The sequence below is a fragment of the Myxocyprinus asiaticus genome, chromosome 5 (assembly GCF_019703515.2).
Source record: "Myxocyprinus asiaticus isolate MX2 ecotype Aquarium Trade chromosome 5, UBuf_Myxa_2, whole genome shotgun sequence".
Taxonomy (NCBI): domain Eukaryota; kingdom Metazoa; phylum Chordata; class Actinopteri; order Cypriniformes; family Catostomidae; genus Myxocyprinus; species Myxocyprinus asiaticus.
In genome coordinates, this window is record NC_059348.1 from 39682247 (window position 1) to 39709504 (window position 27258).

General features: G+C 37.4%; 1 protein-coding gene across 1 annotated transcript; it reads left to right on the forward strand.

The window, feature by feature from the left end:
• Nucleotides 1–12723: 12723 nt before the first annotated feature.
• Nucleotides 12724–14231, forward strand: LOC127441573 (growth arrest and DNA damage-inducible protein GADD45 beta-like). Its single transcript, XM_051699159.1, has 4 exons — nt 12724–12925; nt 13026–13127; nt 13241–13466; nt 13576–14231. Exons 1-4 carry the CDS (start codon nt 12882–12884, stop codon nt 13678–13680), a joined length of 477 nt encoding a protein of 158 aa, XP_051555119.1. The 5' UTR covers nt 12724–12881; the 3' UTR covers nt 13681–14231.
• Nucleotides 14232–27258: the final 13027 nt, after the last annotated feature.

A 27258-nucleotide genomic window follows, 5' to 3' on the forward strand; every position in this document is an offset into this window, starting at 1 on the left:
ATGTCATACACAAACAGTCAAGCATTATTGAAGAACAGGCGGATAATTCCAATGGTACTGCATGAATCTGAGCGCCTTGCTGCAAGCAACACTATTTTCAGCAGTCTTTCACATATTTATACAGTACTGTGCAAAAGTCTTTATATAAAAACAGCACATTATATTTTTCACAAAAACCTTTGTCTTAAAACTGTTATTCTATCTGTCTATCTATCCTTGATTTAACTCTTGAAATTAGTTTTGCTGGTGGAACAGACGAAATTTTTTACATTTACATTTATGCATTTGGCAGACGCTTTTATCCAAAGCGACTTACAGTGCACTTATTACAGGGACAATCCCCCTGGAGCAACTTGGAGTTAAGTGCCTTGCTCAAGGACACAATGGTGATGGCTGTGGGGATTGAACCAGCAACCTTCTGATTACCAGTTATGTGCTTTAGCCCACTATGCCACCACTAGGCCTTATATATATATATATATATATATATATATATATATATATATATATATATATATATATATATATATATATATATATATATATATATATATATATATATATATATATATATATATATATACAGGTGCATCTCAATAAATTAGAATGTCGTGGAAAAGTTCATTTATTTCAGTAATTCAACTCAAATTGTGAAACTTGTGTATTAAATAAATTCAGTGCACACAGACTGAAGTAGTTTAAGTCTTTGGTTCTTTTAATTGTGATGATTTTGGCTCATATTTAACAAAAACCCACCAATTCACTATCTCAAAAAATTAGAATATGGTGACATGCCAATCAGCTAATCAACTCAAAACACCTGCAAAGGTTTCCTGAGCCTTCAAAATGGTCTCTCAGTTTGGTTCACTAGGCTACACAATCATGGGGAAGACTGCTGATCTGACAGTTGTCCAGATGACAATCATTGACACCCTTCACAAGGAGGGTAAGCCACAAACATTCATTGCCAAAGAAGCTGGCTGTTCACAGAGTGCTGTATCCAAGCATGTTAACAGAAAGTTGAGTGGAAGGAAAAAGTGTGGAAGAAAAAGATGCACAACCAACCGAGAGAACCGCAGCCTTATGATTGTCAAGCAAAATCGATTCAAGAATTTGGGTGAACTTCACCAGGAATGGACTGAGGCTGGGGTCAAGGCATCAAGAGCCACCACACACAGACATGTCAAGGAATTTGGCTACAGTTGTCGTATTCCTCTTGTTAAGCCACTCCTGAACCACAGACAACGTCAGAGGCGTCTTACCTGGGCTAAGGAGAAGAAGAACTGGACTGTTGCCCAGTGGTCCAAAGTCCTCTTTTCAGATGAGAGCAAGTTTTGTATTTCATTTGGAAACCAAGGTCCTAGAGTCTGGAGGAAGGGTGGAGAAGCTCATAGCCCAAGTTGCTTGAAGTCCAGTGTTAAGTTTCCACAGTCTGTGATGATTTGGGGTGCAATGTCATCTGCTGGTGTTGGTCCATTGTGTTTTTTGAAAACCAAAGTCACTGCACCCGTTTACCAAGAACTTTTGGAGCACTTCATGCTTCCTTCTGCTGACCAGCTTTTTAAAGATGCTGATTTCATTTTCCAGCAGGATTTGGCACCTGCCCACACTGCCAAAAGCACCAAAAGTTGGTTAAATGACCATGGTGTTGGTGTGCTTGACTGGCCAGCAAACTCACCAGACCTGAACCCCATAGAGAATCTATGGGGTATTGTCAAGAGGAAAATGAGAAACAAAAGACCAAAAAAAATGCAGATGAGCTGAAGGCCACTGTCAAAGAAACCTGGGTTTCCATACCACCTCAGCAGTGCCACAAACTGATCACCTCCATGCCACGCCGAATTGAGGCGGTAATTAAAGCAAAAGGAGCCCCTACCAAGTATTGAGTACATATACAGTAAATGAACATACTTTCCAGAAAGCCAACAATTCACTAAAAATGTTTTTTTTATTGGTCTTATGATGTATTCTAATTTTTTGAGAAAGTGAATTGGTGGGTTTTTGTTAAATGTGAGCCAAAATCATCACAGTTAAAAGAACCAAAGACTTAAACTACTTCAGTCTGTGTGCATTGAATTTATTTAATACACGAGTTTCACAATTTGAGTTGAATTACTGAAATAAATGAACTTTTCCACAACATTCTAATTTATTGAGATGCACCTGTATATATATATATATATATATATATATATATATATATATATACATATATATATATATATATATATATAAGTATTCAGACCCCTGACCAATTATCTCATATTACTGAATTACAAATGGTGCAATTCAATTTCATTCTGTTTGATATTTTATTTTAAAACACTGGAACTCAAAATCAATTATTGTTAGGTGACACTGGTTTTATGTTGGGATATAGCAAATATATATTATATAAAATCATTATAAATTGCAATCACATTTTCAAGATAAAAAAACCCATTGTTGAAGGATCATTGATCAGGCTTTGAATCTGATGACCAAAGAGCATTCCACAAAAGTTAGAGATAAAGTATTAAAATGCATAGATTAGGGAAAGGCTACAGAATAATATCCAAATGTTTGGATATCCCAGTGAGCACAGTTGGATCAATAATCCTAAATCCTAGGAAGTGGAAGCTGCACCACACCACCCAGGCACTGCCAAGAAAAGGCCGTCCCTCAAAACTCAGCACTCTAACAAAAAGCAGACTTGTGAGAGAAGCCACAGAGAGTCCAACAATCACTTTGAAGGAGCTACAGAGTTCAGTGGCTGGGAGTGGAGTAATGGTGCACCAGTCAACCATATCAAGACCATATTAATGCTGGCCTGTATGGGAGGGTGGCAAGAAAGAAGCCATTACTCAAAAAGTACCATCTGAAAGCACGTCTGGAGTTTGCCAGAAAGCATGTGAGTGACCCAGCTGCGATGCAGGAGAAGGTTTTGTGGTCAGATGAGAGCAAGATAGAGCTTTTTGGCCAAAACTCAAAGCGCTATGTGTGGCGCAAACCTAACATTTCCTATGCTTCAAGACACACCATCCCTACAGTGAAGTATGGTGGTGACAGCATCATGCTGTGGGGATGTCTCTCATCAGCAGGGACTGGACATCTTGTTAGAACTGAAGGAAGAATGGATGGAGCAAAATATAGGGAAATACTGCAAGAGAACCTGCCTCTGTCCGCTAAAAACTGAAGCTTGGGAGGAAATTCACCTTTCAGCATGACAATGATCACAAGCACAAGGCCAAAGCAACACTGGAGTGGCTCAAGAACAAAAAGATAAATGTCCTAAAGTGGCCCAGTCAAAGTCCTGATCTCAATCCTATTGAGAATCTGTAGCACTATTTGAAAATTGGAGTCCACAAGCACAAGCGTCACCCAACCAACCTTCACAACCTGGAGCAAATCTGCCGAGAAGAATGGGCCAAAATCACTTTGTCACTGTGTGCATAGCTGGTACATATGTACCCCAAAAGACTTAAAGCAGTTATTGCAGCAAAAGGTGGCTCGACCAAATATTAATGTGTGGGGGTTGAATACTTATGCAAGCAAGATATTTCATTTTTTTTTCATTAATATATTTCCAAAAAAAAAAAAAAAATAAATGTCACCTTACAATAATTGATTTTGAGTTTCAGTGTTTTAAAATAAAATATCAATCAGAATGAAATTTCAGTGTACCATTTGTAATTCGGAAATATGAGAGAATTGGTCAGGGGTCTGAATACTTTTGCAAGGCACTGTATAACTCAAATATATATATATATATATATATATATATATATATATATATATATATATATATATATATTTGAGTTGAATAAAACCAGTTAATTTAGATTTCACCTCAATAAGCAAATTTTTATATTTTTTTTAGGTTTTGTCATTTATTTTTTCAGTAGGCCTACATTACTAAGGGATGTAGGCTAAACTTTTGTCCAGAGTGTGCGAGTTGTTTGTTCTTTAAAATTTCCCTCTACAAATAGAATTGAAAAGAGGAAGAGCTAGGAGTCCTGCAACAGATGGAATGGCCCCCACAGAGCCCTGATCTCAACATCAAATCTGTCTGGAATTACATGAAGAGACAGAAGCAATTGAGGCAGCCTAAATATATGAAGAACTGCACTTCCTTACTCTCTCACATACAGTAACATTAGGCTTAATAGGCTACTAGCTTTTCATCCAGTAGCCATTCTAAATAGGAAAGCAAAACAAAGCAGTGCAGTAGCATCTCATGACTTTATTTAGGATTTTCAATGCATTTTACACAACAAAAAATATGTAGATATTCCCAGACATCCTGTCTTATTAAAAGGCATTTAAAAATAAAAACATGATGTTCCTTGTGGACAGCAGCATAACTTGCCAACTCTTGCACCTTTACATCCTGCACATTGCTCACATGCATTACGCTTCAGATAAAATAATAATAATAATAATAATAATAATAATAATAAAAAGATTTAGTAATGAAATGGTCAATAGCAATATCCACACATTTGAGTATGCATGAGGTCACAATTTCTGATTGCCTATGAGAGCTATAATCAAAGATAATCAAAAAAAATGATGAAGTCCCCCCTATTGTCTCACTCAGTTATGAAGTGCCCAACGACTAATTCACGTGGCTAGTTAAGCATCTATCGGAGGGCAAAGACATTCCACACTGTAAAAAGTGGTAACCTGCAATTGTTACCTCAAGGAGTTTTTCTACAATCTCCATTATTTATTTATTTATTTATTTATTTTGCAATTTAAAATATTTAGAGCAAAAAATAAATAGGCTACATTCATTTTTAACGCAATCCTGCGATCTCAATTCAAGATTGAGATTATTTTTCTAACCTATTTACAACATAGGCTACCGTCACGGAAGACGGCACTTTAAAGAGTACAATAGGCTGTTAACTCACCAAATTGTTCCTCTCCTGTGTTTTGATGTTACTCAGTCTCCATGGAGTGATTGTCAAGTGAGTTATCACAACCCGTTAGAATGAAGGAAAGGGGAAAAGTAGCCGCAATTAAGATGATCTGTACGCTAACCATGGTGCTGAAACAAGTTTCCTTGGTGATCACATGGTGCGAGGAAGGGCTGTCCTTTACACAGTACATTACTTTAACAACACCTGCTACAGAATTCATGATTACAACCCTCAGTGATACGTGTTAATAAGTTCATTTAAGCTCGTTTTTCTTGGTAAAGAAGGAGCAGTGCAATTCGTGTTCTAGCTCAATGTGATCATGGGTGATAAAAATTAGAAACATTTTCTAAATCTAGTTTAATTTATATATATATATATATATATATATATATATATATACAGGTGCTGGTCATATAATTAGAATATCATCAAAAAGTTTATTTATTTCACTAATTCCATTCAAAAAGTGAAACTTGTATATTATTTTCATTCATTAAACACAGACTGATATATTTCAAATGTTTATTTCTTTTAATTTTGATGATTATAACTGACAACTAAGGAAAATCCCAAATTCAGTATCTCAGAAAATTAGAATATTGTGAAAAGGTTCAATATTGAAGACACCTGGTGCCACACTCTAATCAGCTAATTAACTCAAAACACCTGCAAAGGCCTTTAAATGGTCTCTCAGTCTAGTTCTGTAGGCTACACAATCATGGGGAAGACTGCTGACTTGACAGTTGTCCAAAAGACGACCATTGACACGTTGCACAAGGAGGGCAAGACACAAAAGGTCATTGCAAAAGAGGCTGGCTGTTCACAGAGCTCTGTGTCCAAGCACATTAATAAAGAGGCGAAGGGAAGGAAAAGATGTGGTAGAAAAAAGTGTACAAGCAATAGGGATAACCGCACCCTGGAGAGGATTGTGAAACAAAACCCATTCAAAAATGTGGGGGAGATTCACAAAGAGTGGACTGCAGCTGGAGTCAGTGCTTCAAGAACCACTACGCACAGACGTATGCAAGACATGGGTTTCAGCGTCTCGCCTGGGCTAAAGACAAAAAGGACTGGACTGCTGCTGAGTGGTCCAAAGTTATGTTCTCTGATGATAGTAAATTTTGCATTTCCTTTGGAAATCAGGGTCCCAGTGTCTGGAGGAAGAGAGGAGAGGCACACAATCCACGTTGCTTGAGGTCCAGTGTAAAGTTTCCACAGTCAGTGATGGTTTGGGGTGCCATGTCATCTGCTGGTGTTGGTCCACTGTGTTTTCTGAGGTCCAAGGTCAACGCAGCCGTATACCAGGAAGTTTTAGAGCACTTCATGCTTCCTGCTGCTGACCAACTTTATGGAGATGCAGATTTCATTTTCCAACAGGACTTGGCACCTGCACACAGTGCCAAAGCAGCCAGTATCTGGTTTAAGGACCATGGTATCCCTGTTCTTAATTGGCCAGCAAACTCGCCTGACCTTAACCCCATAGAAAATCTATGGGGTATTGTGAAGAGGAAGATGCGATATGCCAGACCCAACGATGCAGAAGAGCTGAAGGCCACTATCAGAGCAACCTGGGCTCTCATAACACCTGAGCAGTGCCACAGACTGATCGACTCCATGCCACGCCGCATTGCTGCAGTAATTCAGGCAAAAGGAGCCCCAACTAAGTATTGAGTGCTGTACATGCTCATACTTTTCATGTTCATACTTTTCAGTTGGCCAAGATTTCTAAAAATCCTTTCTTTGTATTGGTCTTAAGTAATATTCTAATTTTCTGAGATACTGAATTTGGGATTTTCCTTAGTTGTCAGTTATAATCATCAAAATTAAAAGAAATAAACATTTGGAATATATCAGTCTGTGTGTAATGAATGAATATAATATACAAGTTTCACTTTTTGAATGGAATTAGTGAAATAAATCAACTTTTTGATGATATTCTAATTATATGGCCAGCACCTGTATATCATAGAAATAGTCATCTTTTTGTCCATGTTAAAGTTTCATACCTTTTTTATAGAAACATTTCATATAGGCCTATAGCATAAAATAATAATAAAAAAAAAATCATGACTTGTCAGTGTTGAATTTCATGTGGTGTAGCCATCAAGTAAAATGTACTAAAATACTTTCCTTACACCTTGAATACACTTGAGTGTATATATATATATATATATATATATGTATATACATAGAGTATGTAATGTATAGCCTATATATATAGTACTGTGCAAAAGTCTTAGGTGAATTATATACATACATTTGTCTTAAAATGGTTATTTTATACATTCTTCTTTTAGTGTATCAGTAGGAAATCAATATTAGATTTCAACATTCCCTTTGCAAATAGAATTTAACAGAAGAAGAACAAGGAGTCCTACAACAGATGGTGTGGCCCCCACAGAGCCTGCATCTCAACATCATTGATTCAGTCTGGGATTATATGAGACAGAAGCAATTAAGACAGCCTAAATAGATAGAAGATATGTGGCAAGTTCTCAGAGAAGCAAAGAACATCTAATTTGCCAACAACCAAGAAAAACTGTTCAGGTGTACCTAGGACAATTTGTGCTGTTTTGAAGGCAAAGGTTGTCACACCAAATATTGATTTAGCTTTTTTTATGTTTACTGAACTTCGTATGACGTTAACTGATAAATAAAAACTATTTATAGCCTTGTTTTTGGAAGACATCCTCACTATGCAATATATATATATATATATATATATATATATATATATATATATATATATATATATATATATACTGTATATAGTTGAAGTCAGAAGTTTACATATACTTAGACTGAAGTCAGTAAAACTCATTTTTAACCACTCCACAGATTTAATATTAGCAAACTATAGTTTTGGCAAGTCGTTTAGGACATCTAATTTTTGTGTATAACACGAGTAATTTTTCCAACAAATGTTTACAGACAGATTGTTTCACATTTAATTAACTACATCACAATTCCAGTGGGTCAGAAGTTTACATTCACTAGTTAACTGTGCCTTTAAGCAGCTTGGAAAATATCACATGTACATAAGTATTCACAGCCTTTGCTCAATACTTTGTTGAAGCACCTTTGGCACCAATTACAGCCTCAAGTCTTTTTGAGTATGATGCTACAAGCTTGGCACACCTATTTTTGGGAAGTTTCTCCCATTCTTCTTTGCAGGATCTCTCAAGCTCCATCAGGTTGGATGGGGAGCAACAGTGCACAGCCATTTTCAGATCTCTCCAGAGATGTTCAATCGGGTTCAAGTCTGGGCTCTGGCTGGGCCACTCAAAGACATTCACAGAGTTGTCCCGGAGCCACTCCTTTGTTATCTTGGCTGTGTGCTTAGGGTTGTTGTCCTGTTGGAAGATGAACCTTCGCCCCAGTCTGAGGTCCAGAGCGCTCTGGAGCAGGTTTTCATCAAGGATGTCTCTGTACATTGCTGCATTCATCTTTCCTTCGATCCTGACTAGTCTCCCAGTTCCTGCCGCTGAAAAACATCCCCACAGCATGATGCTGCCACCACATGCTTCACTGTAGGGATGGTATTGGCCAGGTGATGAGCGGTGCCTGGTTTCCTCCAGACATGACGCTTGCCATTGAGGCCAAAGAGTTCAATCTTTGTTTCTCATGGTCTGAGAGTCCTTCAGGTGCCTTTTGGCAAACTCCTGGTGGGCTGTCATGTGCCTTTTACTGAGGAGTGGCTTCTGTCTGGCCACTCTACCATACAGGCCTGATTGGTGGAGTGCTGCAGAGATGGTTGTTCTTCTGGAAGGTTCTCCTCTCTCCACAGATAAATGCTGGAGCTCTGTCAGAGTGACCATCGGGTTCTTGGTCACCTCCCTGACTAAGGCCCTTCTCCCCCGATCGCTCAGTTTGGCCAGGCGGCCAGCTCTAGGAAGTGTCCTGGTGGTTCCAAACTTCTTCCATTTATGGATGATGGAGGCCACTGTGCTCATTGGGACCTTCAATGCAACAGAAATTTTTTTGTACCCTTCCCCAGATCTGTGCCTCGATACAATCCTGTCTCGGAGGTCTACAGACAATTCCTTGGACTTTATGGCTTGGTTTGTGCTCTGACATGCACTGTTAACTGTGGGACCTTATATTGACAGGTGTGTGCCTTTCCAGATCATGTCCAATCAACTGAATTTACCACAGGTGGACTCCAATCAAATTGTAGAAACATCTCAAGGATGATCAGTGGAAACAGGATGCACATGAGCTCAATTTTAAGTGTCATGGCAAAGGCTGTGAATACTTATGTACATGTGATTTTTTTCGTTGTTTATTTTTAATAAATTTGCAAAGATTTCAAACAAACTTCTTTCACGCTGTCATATAGGTTATTGTTTGTAGAATTTTGAGGAAAATAATGAATTTAATCAATTTTGGAATAAGGCTGTAACATAACAAATTGTGGAAAAATGAAGTGCTGTGAATACTTTCCGGATGCACTGTAGTTTGGTGCGAAAAGTGCAAATCAATCCCAGAACAACAGCAAAGGACCTTGTGAAGATGCTGGAGGAAACAGTTAGACAAGTATCTATATCCACAGTAAATGAGTCCTATATCAACATAACCTGAAAGGCTGCTCAGCAAGGAAAATGCCACTGCTCCAAAACTACCATAAAAAAAAGTCGGACTGCAGTTTGCAAGTGCACATGGAGACAAAGATCTTACTTTCTGGAGAAATGTCCTCTGGTCTAATGAAACAAAAATTTAACTGTTTGGCCATAATGACTGTTGTTATGTTTGGTTTTTATAATAATAATAGCCTATTTTAAAACAAAATTGTTTCAATGCTTATTTTTTAAAGAAATAATAATATCATATTATTCCAAACAACTTGTGCCAACATTTCTTTTTCAAGAAATTTTTTTTTTTATTATTGTCTCTGGACGGTTACACTACTTAGACATTTATGACTTAAAGCCACAGCAAAACATATCAAAATGACTGCACTCAGAAATAGTAAACATTTAAAACATTTATCATAATAGAGGTGTATTCAAGTAGAAGACTACTTGTATCCAAGTAGTCAAGTAATTGTACTGAAATACATTTTAAAATATATGGTATGTGATTATGTTGATATATTTTCTATGAAAATCCTCTGTTTAACATGTCCACCTAACCTCTGCAATACCTTTGCAGACCACCAGGAGTTCGTGGACCTCCAGTTGAAAACTTCAGTTTTTATGTGGGCCCTTTGGCTAATTTCCAATGTATTTAAGTTAAAATTTAATAGTATCTTTATCATTGTTATATAAGATCTCAAATTACAAAAAAATTATGGATTTAATTATACATGGTAAGTGACAGACGCTCCTGTGGATTGTATGATCTGGATGATTAAATGATTTGGGGGAAGTCCAATATTGACATTGATCTGGCCAGGCAGAAAAAATGTTTGGGGGTATGTATGAAGAGTAACAAGGGTCACTGGCCTTGCTTCAGGTACTAATGAGACGACCTGTAAGGTACAGATCCCCCTCCAACAGTTAAGGGACTATTACAGAACAACCATGGTGATCAGGGCCATAGCTTGGGGTGAAAAGTGGAAACGATTCTAGGGGCCCACAGGTCCAGGAGGGCCCCACAACAAAATTGAAACTGTATATTTTTTTATATGAAAGGGGCCCAGAGCAATATACATTCAGGGGGGCCAGAATTCCTTGCTACGGCCCTGATGGTGAGGGGAGTAATATGACTGTTTCCCCTCGCTTTCCATGTTTCTTATAGAATGTTTAAGAAATTAATAGTGTAATCACAAAATATAGCAATAATCTCTTACATTTAAACGTTTTGTTCTTATGCTGTAAAGAAAGCCATTTTTGTACTATTCTGATGAAAGAGGCCAAGTGTGGTGATAGTCTTTGAGATAATTAATATTCACAATTCAATAGCTCACCAACTAATGAAAACAGTATTTGTGATGTGCTCGATGTATTCTTTCCTCCTCCACATTATCTGTCCAAAATGGAGAGAACCTGGGCAGTATGTAACAGGTTTAGAAGATTATAAAAACTCATGTCATAATTTTTTAACAAGCACACTGTGCTTAAAAAGTACACGAGATCACTTAAATATTTAAGGCCATGTATTGGTGAATTCATTGTAGATCTATTTATATATACTGTACTGTATGTTTAGAAAATTATGAAATCAATGTTAGAGAAAATAAAAACTTGTGTCAAACATTTACTTTGTTTTATGCATTATAAAACATATACTATTATAAAACTAATAGTAAGGACATAAAACATAATATTTAAATGGAAAAAATATAGGATTAATAAAGGCTTTCGTGTCGACATCTCTATAGTATTAAATCTCTAAAACGTATTCCGAAACGTCAAAACTGAAAAGTTAGGTACAGTTTTGTAAATAATGTTGAACATACTTGTTTGAAACCAGAGGTTTTAGTTACAATAGACCAGGCCTAAAATGTGGGATCATTCTGGAGAAGACTTTGACATGGGATTTCTTCAATAAAGTATAGTTCATCCCCTTGTGGCCATTCTTTGGTAGTTGCAGTCAGGTCTATTGACTAAATGTTTTACAGCAATATTGAATACTAACATACATTTTTACTGTGACTTGGCTGTATAATAGCAACTCTAATGTCCAAAACTATTATGATTTAGCAAGGTGTTAGTTGTTGATGGTCTTAAAAACTTTTTCAAACTGTAATCCAATTCAACTGATGCAATCACTACCACCCTGATTGAACAGATTATTATGCAAAATGGAGATCCTCTAACAATTAACTCCGTGTTTCGATTCACACCTCATCTTTATTTTGTTGTAACACATCATCACCATCTGACGTTTGATTAAAAATAGATCTCACCATAACCATCGAAACCAAAGAAACTGATGACATTCGTATATAGTTTTTAATCTAGTTTTATTTAGTTTTAATGTAATCCGAGAATGTTCACCTTCATCTCAGGTACGTGCCCATACATGCCCCTGTGTGAGCGTTTCCTCGTGCGAGGAGAGACCATTCTCGCCACCAGATGGAGTGCTGCACAACGAAAATAGTTCCAGGATGCCATGACCGTTGTATAAAACCTGTCCAAAACCTGTTCGTTTTGAGAACTGGATGATTTATGCATCAAGCAATCAAAAAGGAAATGAAGTTGTTTCTTTGAAATTCTCATGAGTCAACAGATACCTGCCATATAGCCTAACAAATAATAATATGTGTGCGTGCGTGCGTGCGTATGTAAGAATGCATATTAATTATTTTATTATTTATAAAAAAAAAAAAAAAAAAAATATATATATATATATATATATATATATATATATATATATATATATATATATATATATATATATATATATATATTAGTAATTAATTAAATAACATTTAAAAATAAATATATGCCTAATATGAATGCAAAATATGGCGTCCATCATTTTTATTTTACAGTGTGGATGCAATAGTTTTATTAAGTAATGTATATAGCAGTCTTACTTAAGGTGGTTTATTTTTAATTGTCAGAAGTTATGCAATTGCAGTGTTGTGACACTGTAGACATAAAACTATCCATCTATCAGCAACCGTCTATATTTTTTCTTAAATCTTATGTTTTAACAAATGAGTTTGCATGATTTCATTGTAGTGCATAGCCCCTTGATTCTTTCTTAAACAAAAGCAACTGCAGTTGACAATACTTGACACAAAAGGAGACTCCATAGAAACCTCCAGGCCAATTAGCATGATGTTTCGGCAGCAGTTTCAACCACGCCTACTACTTCTACTCCCACTATAAAGATTACGCGTCCCACGGATTCAAATCAAACACTGGTCGAGAGAGTATCGGAACGAGAAGTATCTGATCGTTATCCTAGAGAGAAACCCCTCGGTTTCGCTGTGGATTACTACTATCATCCAAGAGCGTAACTACTGGAATTGTATTATTTGGGGGAATTTCGATTTCTGGATTATATTACAATTACAAGGAAAACATGACTCTGGAGGAACTTGTTGGATGCAACAGCACTGACAGAAAGTAAGTGGCATTTCGTAGTTTCAACGAAAGAGGGTTAGAAAGAGTTTTGTGCTTTCAGGGTTTTCACAAGTTAAAACTAACCATTGTTTTTTCTTTGAAGAATGGAAACTGTGAGTGAAGCTCTCGAGGAGCTGCTAGTGGCTGCACAGCGGCAGAACTGTCTGACAGTGGGAGTCTATGAGTCTGCACAGCTGATGAATGTGTAAGTGTTCACTCGCTCGCATGTCAACGGGTATTCAGATATGTGAAATAGTAGTCCAAACTGGAAAACTAAATTGCATGTTTAACTAAATATGCATTTGTTAACGTTTACAGAGACCCAGACAGCGTAGTCCTGTGCGTCCTCGCGACCGACGAGGAGGATGAGAATGATGTTGCGCTGCAGATCCACTTCACGCTCATCCAAGCCTTCTGCTGTGACATCGACATCAACATTGTGCGCGTCTCCGGCATGAGGCGTCTGGCACAGGTTCTCGGTGAGCCGATCTCCACCGACAACAACGCCAACGAACCCAGAGACCTCCACTGCATACTTGTAACTGTAAGTATTTATTCGCGTATTACAAATGCATATTAAAACGAATCTGGAGAGCAACGAACAAGCTACTGTCAATGTAAACCAACGCTCATTATTTCGTTATCCTCCACAGAACCCACAAGCCGAGCATCTCAAACTGAACGAGGTGGGCAGTTACTGCAAGGAAAGCCGTTGCAGAAACCAATGGGTGCCCTCCATTGCCCTGCAAGAACGCTGAGGATTTCGTGTGCATAAATGTGTGCTACAAAGTTTGAAGAAAAATTATGATCAACAGCCATGAGGGCATACACATCAATTCAAAAGGAATGAGTCCTTTCTGAAGCTTCCAACTCCGTGTTTATGGAATTATAAGCGCCGGAGGATACCGGAGACATTTGTCTGCGTTCCTAGTGCTGCATGACTGGTGTTATTGGTCTTCGGAGGGACAGAAAGAGCACCAGGGTGGTCGGTGGACTGTCTGTGTCGCACATCGAAAGGGACGTACTCCCTGGTGGTATTTCCAGACTGAAACTATGCGTACTGTATGGGCGCACTCTGCCTCCCACGTGGGAGTGTAATGAATAACACAAGACTCAGACCTGACTATGTTGTCATAGGTCTAAAGAGGAGGAAGAAGAACCAGAGACTGCTGTTTTATGACGGAAGTTGTCTTGCCTGTTTTATTTATGCATAACACTGATGTCATTAACAACAAATACTTTATTTGGTTATTTATGAATTGAAAAATGTTTACTTTTTCTTTTTAAATAAAATTTTTATGCTTGAATCTTAAAAATTAATAGTTTGTGTCATGGGTTTTTTTTTTATTTTTTTTTTTATTAAATCATATTTAAAAATAGGAGGTGGGGCTTATTGGACATTATTGCAGTTTGGTTAGGCCAATGTGCATTTTTTTCCCCCAAGCACCCATACAGTGGTCAGAAAATTGTATGGACTGTTATTAGTCTGTTCAGGGTTGGTCTTAGACTGACAATATCATATGTCTGTTAAAAATATTGTTGTTTCCTTTATGGAATGACTAGGTTTTATATTTTGCAGGGTTATTTTAAGCACACAATGAGAAAGAAGAGAGGGAGTGGAATTTTTTAGTGGAACTCGACTTCAGTGGGAATTAGCTGTGCATTTTTCCATTCTCAGAAGCATTCTCCTTACATTTATTCATTTGGCAGACGCTTTTATCCAAAGCGACTTACAAAAGAGGAAAACATAAGCAAATCATCTTAAGGAGACAGTGGTACAAAAAGTGCCTTATTACAAAGTTTCACTAGCATCAGAATAGCATTCAAAACAGATTAAAATGCAACAAGGAAAGTTTTTTTATTTTTTAGTGACTGGTTAAGTGCTCATGGAAAAGATGTGTTTTTTTTAGTCGTTTTTTGAAGACAGAGAGTGAGTCAGCTTCATGGATGGAGTTTGGAAGGTCATTCCACCAACGTGGCATGATGAAGCCGAAAGTCCAGGAAAATGTTTTGGTGCCCCTTTGTATTGGTACAACAAGGCGACGTTCCTTAGCCGACCGCAGGCTTCTAGTGGGTGCGTAGCTCTGCAGAAATGATTTTAGGTATGCTGGAGCAGACCCAGTGACTGTTCTGTATGCCAGCATCAGAGCCTTGAACTTTATACCTGCATCAACCGGCAGCCAGTGAAGAGAGACAGAGAGTGGTGTAACATGCCCTCTCTTTGGTTGATTAAAGACCAGACGTCCTGCTGCATTCTGGATCATTTGCAGGGGTCTAATTGCACATGCAGGGAGGCTTGCAATGAGAGTGTTATAGAAGTCCAGTCTAGTTATGACAAGTGACTGAACAAGAAGTTGTATGGCATGTTCAGAGAGGAAGGGTCTTATCTTCCTGATATTGTAGAGTGTAAATCTACATTATCTTGCAGTCTTTGAGATGTGGTCTGTGAAATGTAGTTTGTTATCGATGGTTACCCCTAGATTTTTGACCGTTTTGGAAGGCATTACTGTAGTTGCACCCAGCTGCATGGTTATGTTGTGTTCAACAACAGGGTTGGCTGGAAAGACAAGGAGTTCGGTCTTGGCTGGGTTAAGTTGCAGGTGGTGTTCCTTCATGCAGGCTGAGATGTCTGCCAGGCAGGCAGAGATTCGAGCAGTCACTGTGGTGTCATTGGGCTGGAAAGACAAGTAGAGTTCCATGTCATCAGCATAGCAATGGTAAGAGAAACCATGTGCCTGAATGATGGGTCCCAGTGATGTTGTGTATATAGAGAAGAGAAGTGGCCCAAGCACTGAACACTTACATGGGACAATAGACCGTTATGATACATGGGAAATCATAAAAAAAAAAAAAAAAAAACAAGGATTGCTTTGATCACATATTGAAAACTGTTTTTTGACTTTTGTGAATCATGATTCATACAGCCTAGACCCAGCATAAAGTGTATGTGAGGTTACTCATGTGTTTCTGAAATAGAGCTGGTAAACAGTGCAGAAGGGTCCAAGGGAGCTTGGCTAGAATGTATAAGAGTCAAAAGCTCTTTTAGAGTCACTGCAGACAGATATGCTGTACTTCCTTTTTGAGATCAGTCACAACCTTATTTTTGCAAGATAAAAAATGTGGAGTAATTAAGCATTTGGAAACTACAGACAGACAAAATCTCAAAGAGCTTTAAATAGTCATAAACTGCTGCTAGTATATTTCATTTACCACTATCACACAAACACTGTGTGCAAAGATTTTTTCATACTTCTTTCAGTAAGTTTATAAATAGTTTACGGAACAAATTGAGCCACAAACAGAAAAATAAAGTAGAACAGTCATATAGTAATCTGTCTTTTAACAACAATAAATGCCTTTTGAGATGTCACACAAAAAATAATAAAAAAAAAAAAAAAAAAAAACAGAAAAAAGGATCTAAATTTAACCAGTGTCTTGATCGCTATGACTTAAATTGCCTTTCTTTAGTCACTTTGAAAGGGCATACTGAATGCAGGCCACAGTAAACATGCATGAGGAGTCAGCTGAGATCATACAACCTGTAACTGCCCCATTAGCTTTTCAGTCAGCTGAATGGACTGGATAAAAGAGGCTGCATTTTCTGCACGTGATGGGCCCCAAAACGTAAACACCATGGCCTCTGGGTGCGCTCTGCTCTCTCACAAGACTGCATTGACCAGGGCTGGATTGGCAATCTGGCATACCGGGCATTTTCTTGGTGGGCCGACGCACTTTAGGGCCGATCAGGGGCGGACTGGCCATCGGGAGAACCAGGCCGACCGTGAAACGGCCCGAATGGGCCGCGATAAGCTGAAATGAGCCGCCGTGTTATGCAGAACGGGCCACAAAACGGCAAAGGGGGCAGTGATATGCAGAAAAGGACAGCGACCCCTGTCATTGACTCACACCCTTTTCCCCTAAATTCTGACTAAGATGCCTGGAGATGATTCCACTCTAACTTTAGCACTATGAAGTGAATAATGTAATACAAACGACTCAGAGAAGTCTGCATGTGCAGAGCTGAACGATTGCTGAGAATCAGTCTTTCCTTAAAAACTTATCATGCTGTACAGATGTGTTGAAAGGCATGTCTATATTTCCACAGTAGAAGAATACAGGGAGCACTGTTCTTACATGTGGCAGTGTTTACCATTCCCTTGTGACAAAAAAACGTTCAGCTCTGCATAAGCACTCACTGAACCAGAGGTAAAAAAAAAAAAAAACAATGCTACAATTCAAGAACTGTGTTGAGAAGAACTTTAGTGACTTTGTGAAGTCATCAACAGGGGCCATTGTTTTGGTGGGGTGGATCAGTGAGCAACTGATAGATATATTTGTATCTTCATCATAACAGCTGGAGAAAAAAACAGTGTTTTCTGCCCTGAGGCTCTCTTCCATACACAAAGACGATGTTGAAGGGCTCCTCTGTAGACAGACATGACTAAAGTATAGAGCGTACCCTGGGCGGCTGCTAGGCCGAGCTGTGCACTTCAGGGCTGCGCTGACGTCAAGTCAGAGGGAGAAAATAGAAGAAAAACAGGAACAGAAGGCTCTTATTTCCATGGCAGCGGCAGCACTTTTACAATGATGCTAGCTATATTGAGGTAACAGCCTCTGCTATGAATAGCCTGACTGCGTTCTATTCTTAGACTGGTAGGAGCTATATTTGAGCATATCATTGACTCAAATATTCACTGAAAAGCAAGAAGTGGAGCATGGTGGCGTTTTTTTTTTTTTTTTACATTAGAAATAAACACTCATAGTCTGAGTTTTAGAACACATTAAACATTATACATTAGGATTGTTAAGATATTTGCAGCATGCAGATTCTGGAGCAATCAGTTTTAACTCAAGATCATGAAATGCCACCAACCAACCAATCAATAGGTTTAAAGAAGACTTTTCCATATCTGCTACAACAGAAAATATTCTGTGAGTTTCAGAAATCTTTATGATTTCAATAAAACATAACCACACATCCCTTTTAAATAGACCAGTATTGCCAATAATGTTTTGTTTCCCATGCCTGGGATTGTAATAGATGTTGGGATGCTGGTGTCCCCACCAGACTTCTTAACCAGTTTAAAGGGATAATTCACCCAAAAATGAAAATTCTCTAATCATTTACTCACCCTCATGCCATCCCAGATGTGTATGACTTTCTTTCTTCTGCAGAACACAAATGAAGATTTTAGAAGAATATCTCAGCTCTGTAAGTGAATAGGTGCCAAAATTTAGATGCTCTAAAAATCACATCAAGGCATCATTAAAGTGATCCATATGACTCCAATGTTTTAATCCATGTGTTAAGAAGAGATATGATAGGTGTGGGTGAGAAACAGTTCTATATTTAAGTCCTTTTTTGCTAGAAATTGTTCTCCCTGCCCAGTAGGGGGCGATATGCATGAATAATGTGAATCACTAAAACAGTGGCGGATTTAGGCATGGGTGACATGGGTAGTTGCCCAGGGTGGCATCTTGTGGGTGGGTAGTATGAGGCACGAGGGGGCGGCACCCCCACCCCCCGGTCAACAACTGAGGGGGCGGCCTCATTCACAATCATCCCCCCCCCCCCCCAACTTTGGGGGCGTGTTGAAGCGGGTTTCGCCCAGGGCGCCATACAAGCTAGAACCGCTACTGCACTAAAAACACAAGAAGAATGTGAAAGTGAAAGTTAAAGTGGAGATTGACTGAGCAGGGAGGATAATTTATTGTAAAAAAGGACTAACAGTAAATATTAATCTGTTTCTCACCCACACATATCACATCACTACTGAAGACGTTGATTTTACTACTGTAGTCTTATGGATTACTTTTATACTGACTTATGTGTTTTTTGGAGCTTCAAAATGTTTAAATTTGGCACCCATTCACTTGCATTTTATGGATCAAAAGAGCTGTGAGACTGTATACTTCTAAAAATCTTCATTTGATTTCTACAGAAATAAGTCATACACAGCGATATGATAAGTGTGGGTGAGAAACAGATCAAATTTTAAGTCCTTTTTACTATAAATAAATAAAAAAAATACTTTCACTTCCACATTCTTCTTCTTTTGTTTTTGGTGATTCGCAATTGTCGTGCATATCACCACCAACTGGTTGGGACCCACACCAATCATATTGCTTCTTAAGACATGGATTTAACCACTGAAGTTGTATTGATTTCTTTTATGCTGACTTTGTGTGATTTTTTAAGCTTCAGAGTTTGGCCACTATACACTTGCACAGCAAATCAACAAACTAATGAGATGCTTGGTAAACTAACTTGGACCAGCATGAAAGTTCAAGCTCATCCATGCTACAAAAAAAAAAAAAAAAAGAAAAAAAAAGTAAAGTTCAACATGATCACACAAGAGCTCCGGTACCCTAGGATTGGACACATTATGCAGACTCACCCACAAGCGCCATCTCCAATCAGACAATTTTGCAATACAGTTTATAAAATATGCATTCATCTTCACTGGATTACAGGCTGTACAGCTGATAACAACTTGCTTCTGACGCCCCTCCATGGACATTACACCTGGAAAATGGAGCTCACACATGCTCATACGCCTGACAACACTTACCTCTTTCGACACTGGGGGCAGTGTTTTGCATTTCGGTAAGCACAGACCGATTTTAGCTAAAGAAAATTCAACCTACTGTTACGGATTTCACAGTGAGACCAGTCAGATGAATTTCCAGTCATTATAAAACATAACAGATTCAATCCTGCCATGTATCCCTAACTGGGTTCATGGCTGGCCATGTTGTTGACCTAGCATGAAGCTGGAACAAAGTCACCCGCAGCTGGGTCACCCCTCTCTTTCTGACACACTAATGAGCTCTTATGTTCTGCTGAGCCAAAGTCAGAGGTCAAGGAATACAAGACCATCTCTTCACTGTGTTCATTATAACGTCCACTTTTGTACAACAGTAAAAATCAGTCACATGATTCAGAGGTTTACTGTCTATGAATTGTTTTAAGTAGTTTTTGTCTGAATGTCAAGATCTGTTTACTGTGTTTCACTGAGATCTCAACAGTTATCAGTATAATTTGAACAACACACTCAGGTAAGACAACAGTTAGGAGACGACAGAACTCTCAGAGGTATCCATTGATAAAGAGCAGTTGATTTCATACATACTGTATGACATCAAAAACCGAGTCTGTATGTTTACACACCCTGAAGAAATCCTTATGGTGCATCCACCCACCCTTCTTTTTTACGCAATGGTAACCTGTTTTCAAGCGCTGGGCCAGTCTCATGGCAAAGAAACTCATGAGCTTTACAGCCCACATTTCCTGTTGTCACCGCAGCATGTTTCCTTTTACGACACTGGAGATTAATGGTTGGCAAATACGGAAGAACCGAAAAAGAATAGCAACAAGCCACATACATGGATTGTTAAGACAGAGGTCACCAGATGCATATTCTTCTCTTTAAACAACACAGCCACATTTTATTCACAAGAAACAAAAGGTGCATTCACAATCATAATATGTGAATTAGAGCTTCATTCAAAGCTTTCTCCATTCTGTGTACTATATATCATCGGTTATGTTAATTATTGTCTGTTTTGTGTATTAGATAGAATGATTATCATGCAATGGTGCTGTATTTTATGACTTTGTATTCTCTGTTATGCTGAGTGCAGAATATACTCTGATAAGAGCACTCAGTGGTTCCTCTATTTCCTCTACCATGCATTTCAGTCTCAGATGCAGGAAACACCATATCTGTCTGACTGAAGGTTACTGTTGGTAATGGAGATTCATTCATTGGTCTATCTATCCTTTCTACTGAAGTTGGGAAAGGGGAACACATGTACTCCCTCCTGTGACTGATTGATTAGCAGAAGTTAAGTGCATGATGGAGCCAGTGGGAAGTCAGGCATGCGCCTATTGGCTCTGAACCTGTTATCTGACAGAACACACCTCAGAAAAATAAAGCCACACACAAACCCCTACAATAATAAATCAGATGGAGTGGGCTACAAAGGTGGAGAAGGGACCACTTATTATTAAGGTAATGTTCTCCCAAAAATGATAATTCTGTTGTTATTTACTCACCTTCATTTTATTCCAAACCTCTGTGACTTTCTTTCACACAGTTGTGAAATCTTTTTACATACAATGAAAGTGAATGGGGACTGAGGCTGCCATTCCATAACCTTCTATCTAACATCTCCTTATGGAACAAAGAAAGTCATGGTTTGAACAACATTAGGGTGAGTAAATGATGACAGAATATACATTTTTGGGTGGGTGGACTATCCTTTTAACAAAGAGAATGCCCAATGCTATTATTTAGAATGAGAATGAATCAGTTTTAGTCAATGAGATCCTGTTCATCCTCAATTTGTGAAGATGTTCATCCACAGTTTGTGAAGATCGGCACTGCTATTCATTGCAGTTCGGGAACTGATCAGACCTAAAAGTTTTTCTTTTTAAGTTTTTCTTGTCACTTCCACTAATAAGCGGATCTAACTTTTATGTTCTCAGAAATAGATCAGTCAACCAAACATCTCTAAAGCCACGTATTGTGCTCATATGTGAAAGTAATTATTAGGCTCCCGTTTCCTCTGCAGAAATCAATCAGTCTGGGGCAATCAGCACTGACAGAGAGAGACGACCGCTAATGCCAAACCTAATCTATCTACAGGGCTCAGGGTCGGAACAACAGTGGTAGAGAGAAAGGCAGTCAGACTTACAGTACTTCCACAAGTAACTTAGTTAAAGTGTATAAACTTCAGAAACAGTATTTTTTCATTCCGGTTTTGGCATTTTGTAGCCTCCTTTCCAAATGATAATCAGTTAGAATGATATAAAAGAACAGTTAAAAGCATTCTTTTTAAAATGACAGTACTCTCTGGGTGATGTACCAGTTGCAGTGTTTCCAAATCTCACAAGATAAACAAGGCACCTGTTTTGGAAGAACAAGCTCAAAATAATGACTTGCATCACCAACTTGCAAAAAGTCAAGTCAAGTCATATTTATTTGTATAAAGCTTTTCACAACACACATCATGTTTAACAAGCTGTTAAAGTCCCCATTATATTTATTATTAAAAATATATTTATTTATTAAAAATAAGCGATTACATTTTAGGGGAAAGTAGGGGAATTTTCAGGATAGAAATCATAAAAAGCATAGTATACAGTAGCCTATATAAAGTAACGTATGTATTCTTAATATTCAATATTTCCCAAAAATATTTTGAATATTTCAAATATTCATTTGACCACCAAAAATCAATTAATAGACTAAATCTCTCTCCTGCATGCACACACAACACAGTGAGGGCGCATTTGGAGTAAACGTCACCTTTTGCAGGCCACATGATTTGTATTTTTTTTTACATTGGTTTTTAAACTAGCGGTGTCCTTCAGAATCAAAGCGCATGATTGTGTTCTACTAAAAAGAGAGAAGCCTGATTTGTTTCAGGTAACAGGAAGTGTTGTAATTCCAAAAATGTACTGTGATAAACTAAACATGGTCTCATGAAAAAATGATTGGAAAAAAATTAGCATTTCAAAATACAATTTTCACTCCGGAACAATTGAAAGGGATTTTGTTCTCATTTTCAGTTAGATTCTGCAAAAAAAACAAAAAAAAAACACATTCGTTTTTGGTTTATGTTTTCTTTCTTGAACTGTTTTTTGTCCATATTCAAAACACATGGTCTGCTGTGTACAGGAGTTGTAAAAAATGACATAAAATATTTTAACCTTCATACCTGTGGTATAAGTGCCAGACTTTTTACATAAGTCTGTAATTTTAACATCTTAAGTGTATGATAAGATCAGGATCTTAGCTTACAATTACTTCATGGTAATGAAGAAGGGGTCTAAAAAACAAATATTTTATTACTTTATTATTTTAGTACTGTATATTGCTCTAAATTAATATTGTTACTTATTTGTTGCTTGTTTATTAGTAGTAAAACTGCTGAGTATATTGAAGTAATTTTATGGCTAATCTATGGACAGCATTTACAGCATGCTGTCAATTACCGCATGAAATAATTCTCTTTCATCCCTCAGTTTGTAAAAAAAAGGACAGGCAATACATTTACAGTGGTACACTTACAATAGAAGCCAGTGGAATATTCCAGGTTATTTCAAACATAAAATTGTAAAATACCCAGAATTTTGTTTTAAGTCAAGGAAGCTGCTCACTCAGGTTACCTTTCAAAATGCCTGCAAGTACGAGATTGCTTAGTGTTAAAACACTACTGTAGGCTAATATAAATAGCTTCTATGAACTGCAGTCTCTTTTGTGCTCGTCCTTTTTTTCTTTTTTTTTCTTCCTTTTTTTGTCATCTTTTGTCACTTTTATGGGTTGATTAAATGAGGTTCTAGTAATTTCATTATTTAGCTGTAAGCAAACCTATTTTCTTCTTCCTTATCTTCTTTAAGCACTCAGGTCAAAGGCCACCTGATCACTTTAGGTCATCAAAGGTCATCTCATTCATTGCCTCTCTAAAAGTCTGAGTGAGCAGGTCATTTTAACAGTGCTCGCTCAGGGTAGACAAAACAAGAGGGTGGCTTAACTTTCACTTCCTGCTGTTGAGCTGCTCTGAATCGTCTTTAAACTAACCGGAAGTGCAAGGGTCAGTATTTTAGAAGGAAAACACACACACACACACACACACACACACACACACACACACACACACACACAGTCAGACAGACTGACATAATGATAAACAAAAACATAAGCACATTACCAGAACAAATATACGCACCTCATCACATGCAAGGCTGTAAATGTATAAGCAAAACATCCCCTCAGTAAAGCTGTAAAATAGGATGACTCTGTCTCACACTAATTTCCTTCAATGTAATTCCTCCAGTTTTCTTAGATTGTTTGATGAAAGTACAAACAATCACTTACAGGATAGATGTTACATACTGTTCTTTTCTGCAACAGCCTGACTGTTCAATAATCATAGTGGCCTTTCAATCTTAATATCCAATGTTTTCCACTGTCTCTATGTACATTATAGCTAAAACTTTAACTTAAGCTGAGAATATGTGGCAAAGCATATTTACAATGTTCACAGCAGGCAGTCTAACCATCCCTGCCTAACTGGCTCAGAGCCGGGCATCTGTGTGTATCGGTGTCTGGGATGATCCTGGGATGTTGCATGATCCACAACAGTTACAGCCCTGATCATGCAGTCATCACAGTGGCTTAACAAACCTTCATCAGCCCCAGCTAACTGTCTAAGTCTGGCAGACTCTAACTAACTGTCTGGCTATGCAGGTAGTTTTTGCAACCAAGAGACAAATTGGGCAAACAGGGTAATAATAATGGGAGTGTGTACTGTCTGTTCTTTCTGTGTATGTGTCTGTCTTAAATACAGACACACATGCATAAGAATGGCATCGTGTTCTACTTTGCAATTTCACTGACATGTGACACAACACAAAATATTCCCTTTGAAGATGCCAGAGATAATATGACAAACCATGAAAAGAAATTGTACAGCTTGAGGACTGAGTATTAATTATCTCACTATGGACTGGTTGTTCTCTCATATGGAAAGTGCAGAATAGTTTCTCAAAGATCTCACTCTCAGTTACTCCCATAACTCCAAAGACTAGCAGAAAACAGGATTACAGCTAAAGAGACAAGAAGGTTGCATAGTTGTTTTCTCTTTATCTGAGCTTTATCTATAATGACAAAATGAACAATCTGAGTAATTAGCCACTCCTCGCATTAGACCTTTATCAATGATTGCATTTTTCCACATTCACACTGCATACCTATTTTTTGTAAAGATTTGCTTTTGCATAAGGAATATCTTGCATATATAGGTTTATATTAAATAATATGTATTTATTTGAAATAATATTTACATTACTTATATTTAATTAACATTTCTTTATATGATTCAACTTATAATAAAAATGTCTAAATAATGCATGTTTAATGATTTAGTAACATTTTACAATAAGGTTGCATTTGTTAACATAGTTTTAACATGAACAAACAATAAACATCATTTATGACATTTATTAATCTTGGTTAATTTATATGTGATATATATATATATATATATATATACACTGGCGGCCAAACATTTGAAATAATGTACAGATTTTGCTCTTATGGAAAGAAATTGGTACTTTTATTCACCAAAGTGGCATTCAACTGATAAAAATGTATAGTCGGGACATTAATAATGTGAAAAATTACTATTACAATTTGAAAAAAACAAAACATTTTCAGAACTTCATAAACTACTTCAAAGAGTTCTCATCAAAAAATTGTCCACATGCAGCAATGACAGTTTTGCAGATCCTTGGCATGCTGTCAGTTTGTCCAGATACTCAGGTGACATTTCACCCCACGCTTCCTGTAGCACTTGCCATAGATGTGGCTGTCTTGTCAGGCACTTCTCACACACCTCACAATCTAGCTGATTCCACAAAAGCTCAATGGGGTTAAGATCCATAACACTCTTTTCCAATTATCTGTTGTCCAATGTCTGTGTTTCTTTGCCAACATTAATCTTTTCTTTTTGTTTTTCTGTTTCAAAAGTGTTTTTTCTTTGCAGTTCTTCCCATAAGGCCTGCACCCCTGAGTCTTCTCTTTACTGTTGTACATGAAACTGGTGTTGAGTGGGTAGAATTCAATGAAGCTGTCAGCTGAGGACATGTGAGGCATCTATTTCTCAAATTAGAGACTCTGATGTACTTATCCTCTTGTTAGTGTCCTTGTTAGAGCCAGTTGTGCTTTGTCTTTGAAGACTGTTGTGTACACCTTTGTATGAAATCTTCAGTTTTTTTTTTTTTTTTTTTTTTTGGCAATTTCAAGCATTGTATAGCCTTCATTCCTCAAAACAATGATTGACTGACGAGTTTCTAGAGAAAGCTGTTTCTTTTTTGCCATTTTGGACCTAATATTGACCTTAAGACATGCCAGTCTATTGCATACTGTGGCAACTCAAAAACAATCACAAAGACAATGTTAAGCTCCATTTAACGAACCAAATAGCTTTCAACTGTGTTTGATATAATGGCAAGTGATTTTCTAGTATCAAATTAGCAATTTAGCATGATTACTCAAGGATAAGGTGTTGGAGTGATGGCTGCTGGAAATGGGGTCTGTCTAGATTTGATGAAAAATGACTTTTTTCAAATAGTGATGGTGCTGTTTTTTACATTAGTAATGTCCTGACTATACTTTGTGATCAGTTAAATGCCACTTTGGTGAATTAAACTACCAATTTTCTATCGAAACAGCAAAATCTGTACATTATTCCAAACATTTGGCCACCAGTGTATATATACATATAGACAAATAATGATTATGTATTATTTTATTATTTATAATTATAATAAAATAACTGAAAATAAATAGATATTTAAATAAGAAAGAATGAATAGCCTAATTTGAACATATGCATTCTTTTACACACACATACACACACACGCACATATTATTATGTTTTTTACATTAAAGTTTGTATACATTAACATTAGTTATTATATTATTACACAGTGTTAACATTAGCATTTTGATAGATTAACCAAGATTAATGAATGCTGTAAAAATGTTAATTGTTAGTTCATGACACCCAATGCATTAACTTATGATAACGAAAAGAACCTTATTTTAAAGTATTAACAATAATTTTGTGAAAACCTAACATGTCACATTTTATATGCACACTACTTATCAATTTATTGACTATCATTATTGAGAAGTTACTCATATTGCAACTCAAATACAAGTCATGGGATTCTCCAATTTAGAAAACGTCTGCAGTGAGGCATTGAAACTTTTTTCCAGTAAATGTCGCAAATGTTACGTCACTGATTAGTTGGCAAGCCAACAGGAAGTGAGCTTTGCATGCTGAGCTGAAAAAGTTCCAGATAAACTGTGACAATGGAAAGTGGGAAGTGGATCTTTTCATTTCTTTTGTACAAGAGGTTAATCCTTCACAGAACACAGATGGCTGGGGGAGACAGAACCTGGCTCAGCATGGGGGTAAAAGGCTCCACCAGAGACTACAAACAACTTTGCTTCGTTACACAAAGGTGCACAAATCCAGGTTAAATACATTTTGGTTCGATTCAGCAGTTACAGCAAACTGCACCAAGCTACACCACAAATGTTTTATTTTAAAGACCACCCCCTAATTAAACACTTAAATAAGGCATGGAAAAATGCATTTACAGGTTAGACATTTTTAAGAAACCGGTTGCAAAGAGGAAACCTCAGGTCAGAATTCCACACCACATTGTCAGTGACACACCGTGGGTTGCATTCCAAACATTCCACATTCCAAAGGTCACTCTGGGAGGCCGTATACAGTACTGCCTACTCCCTGAA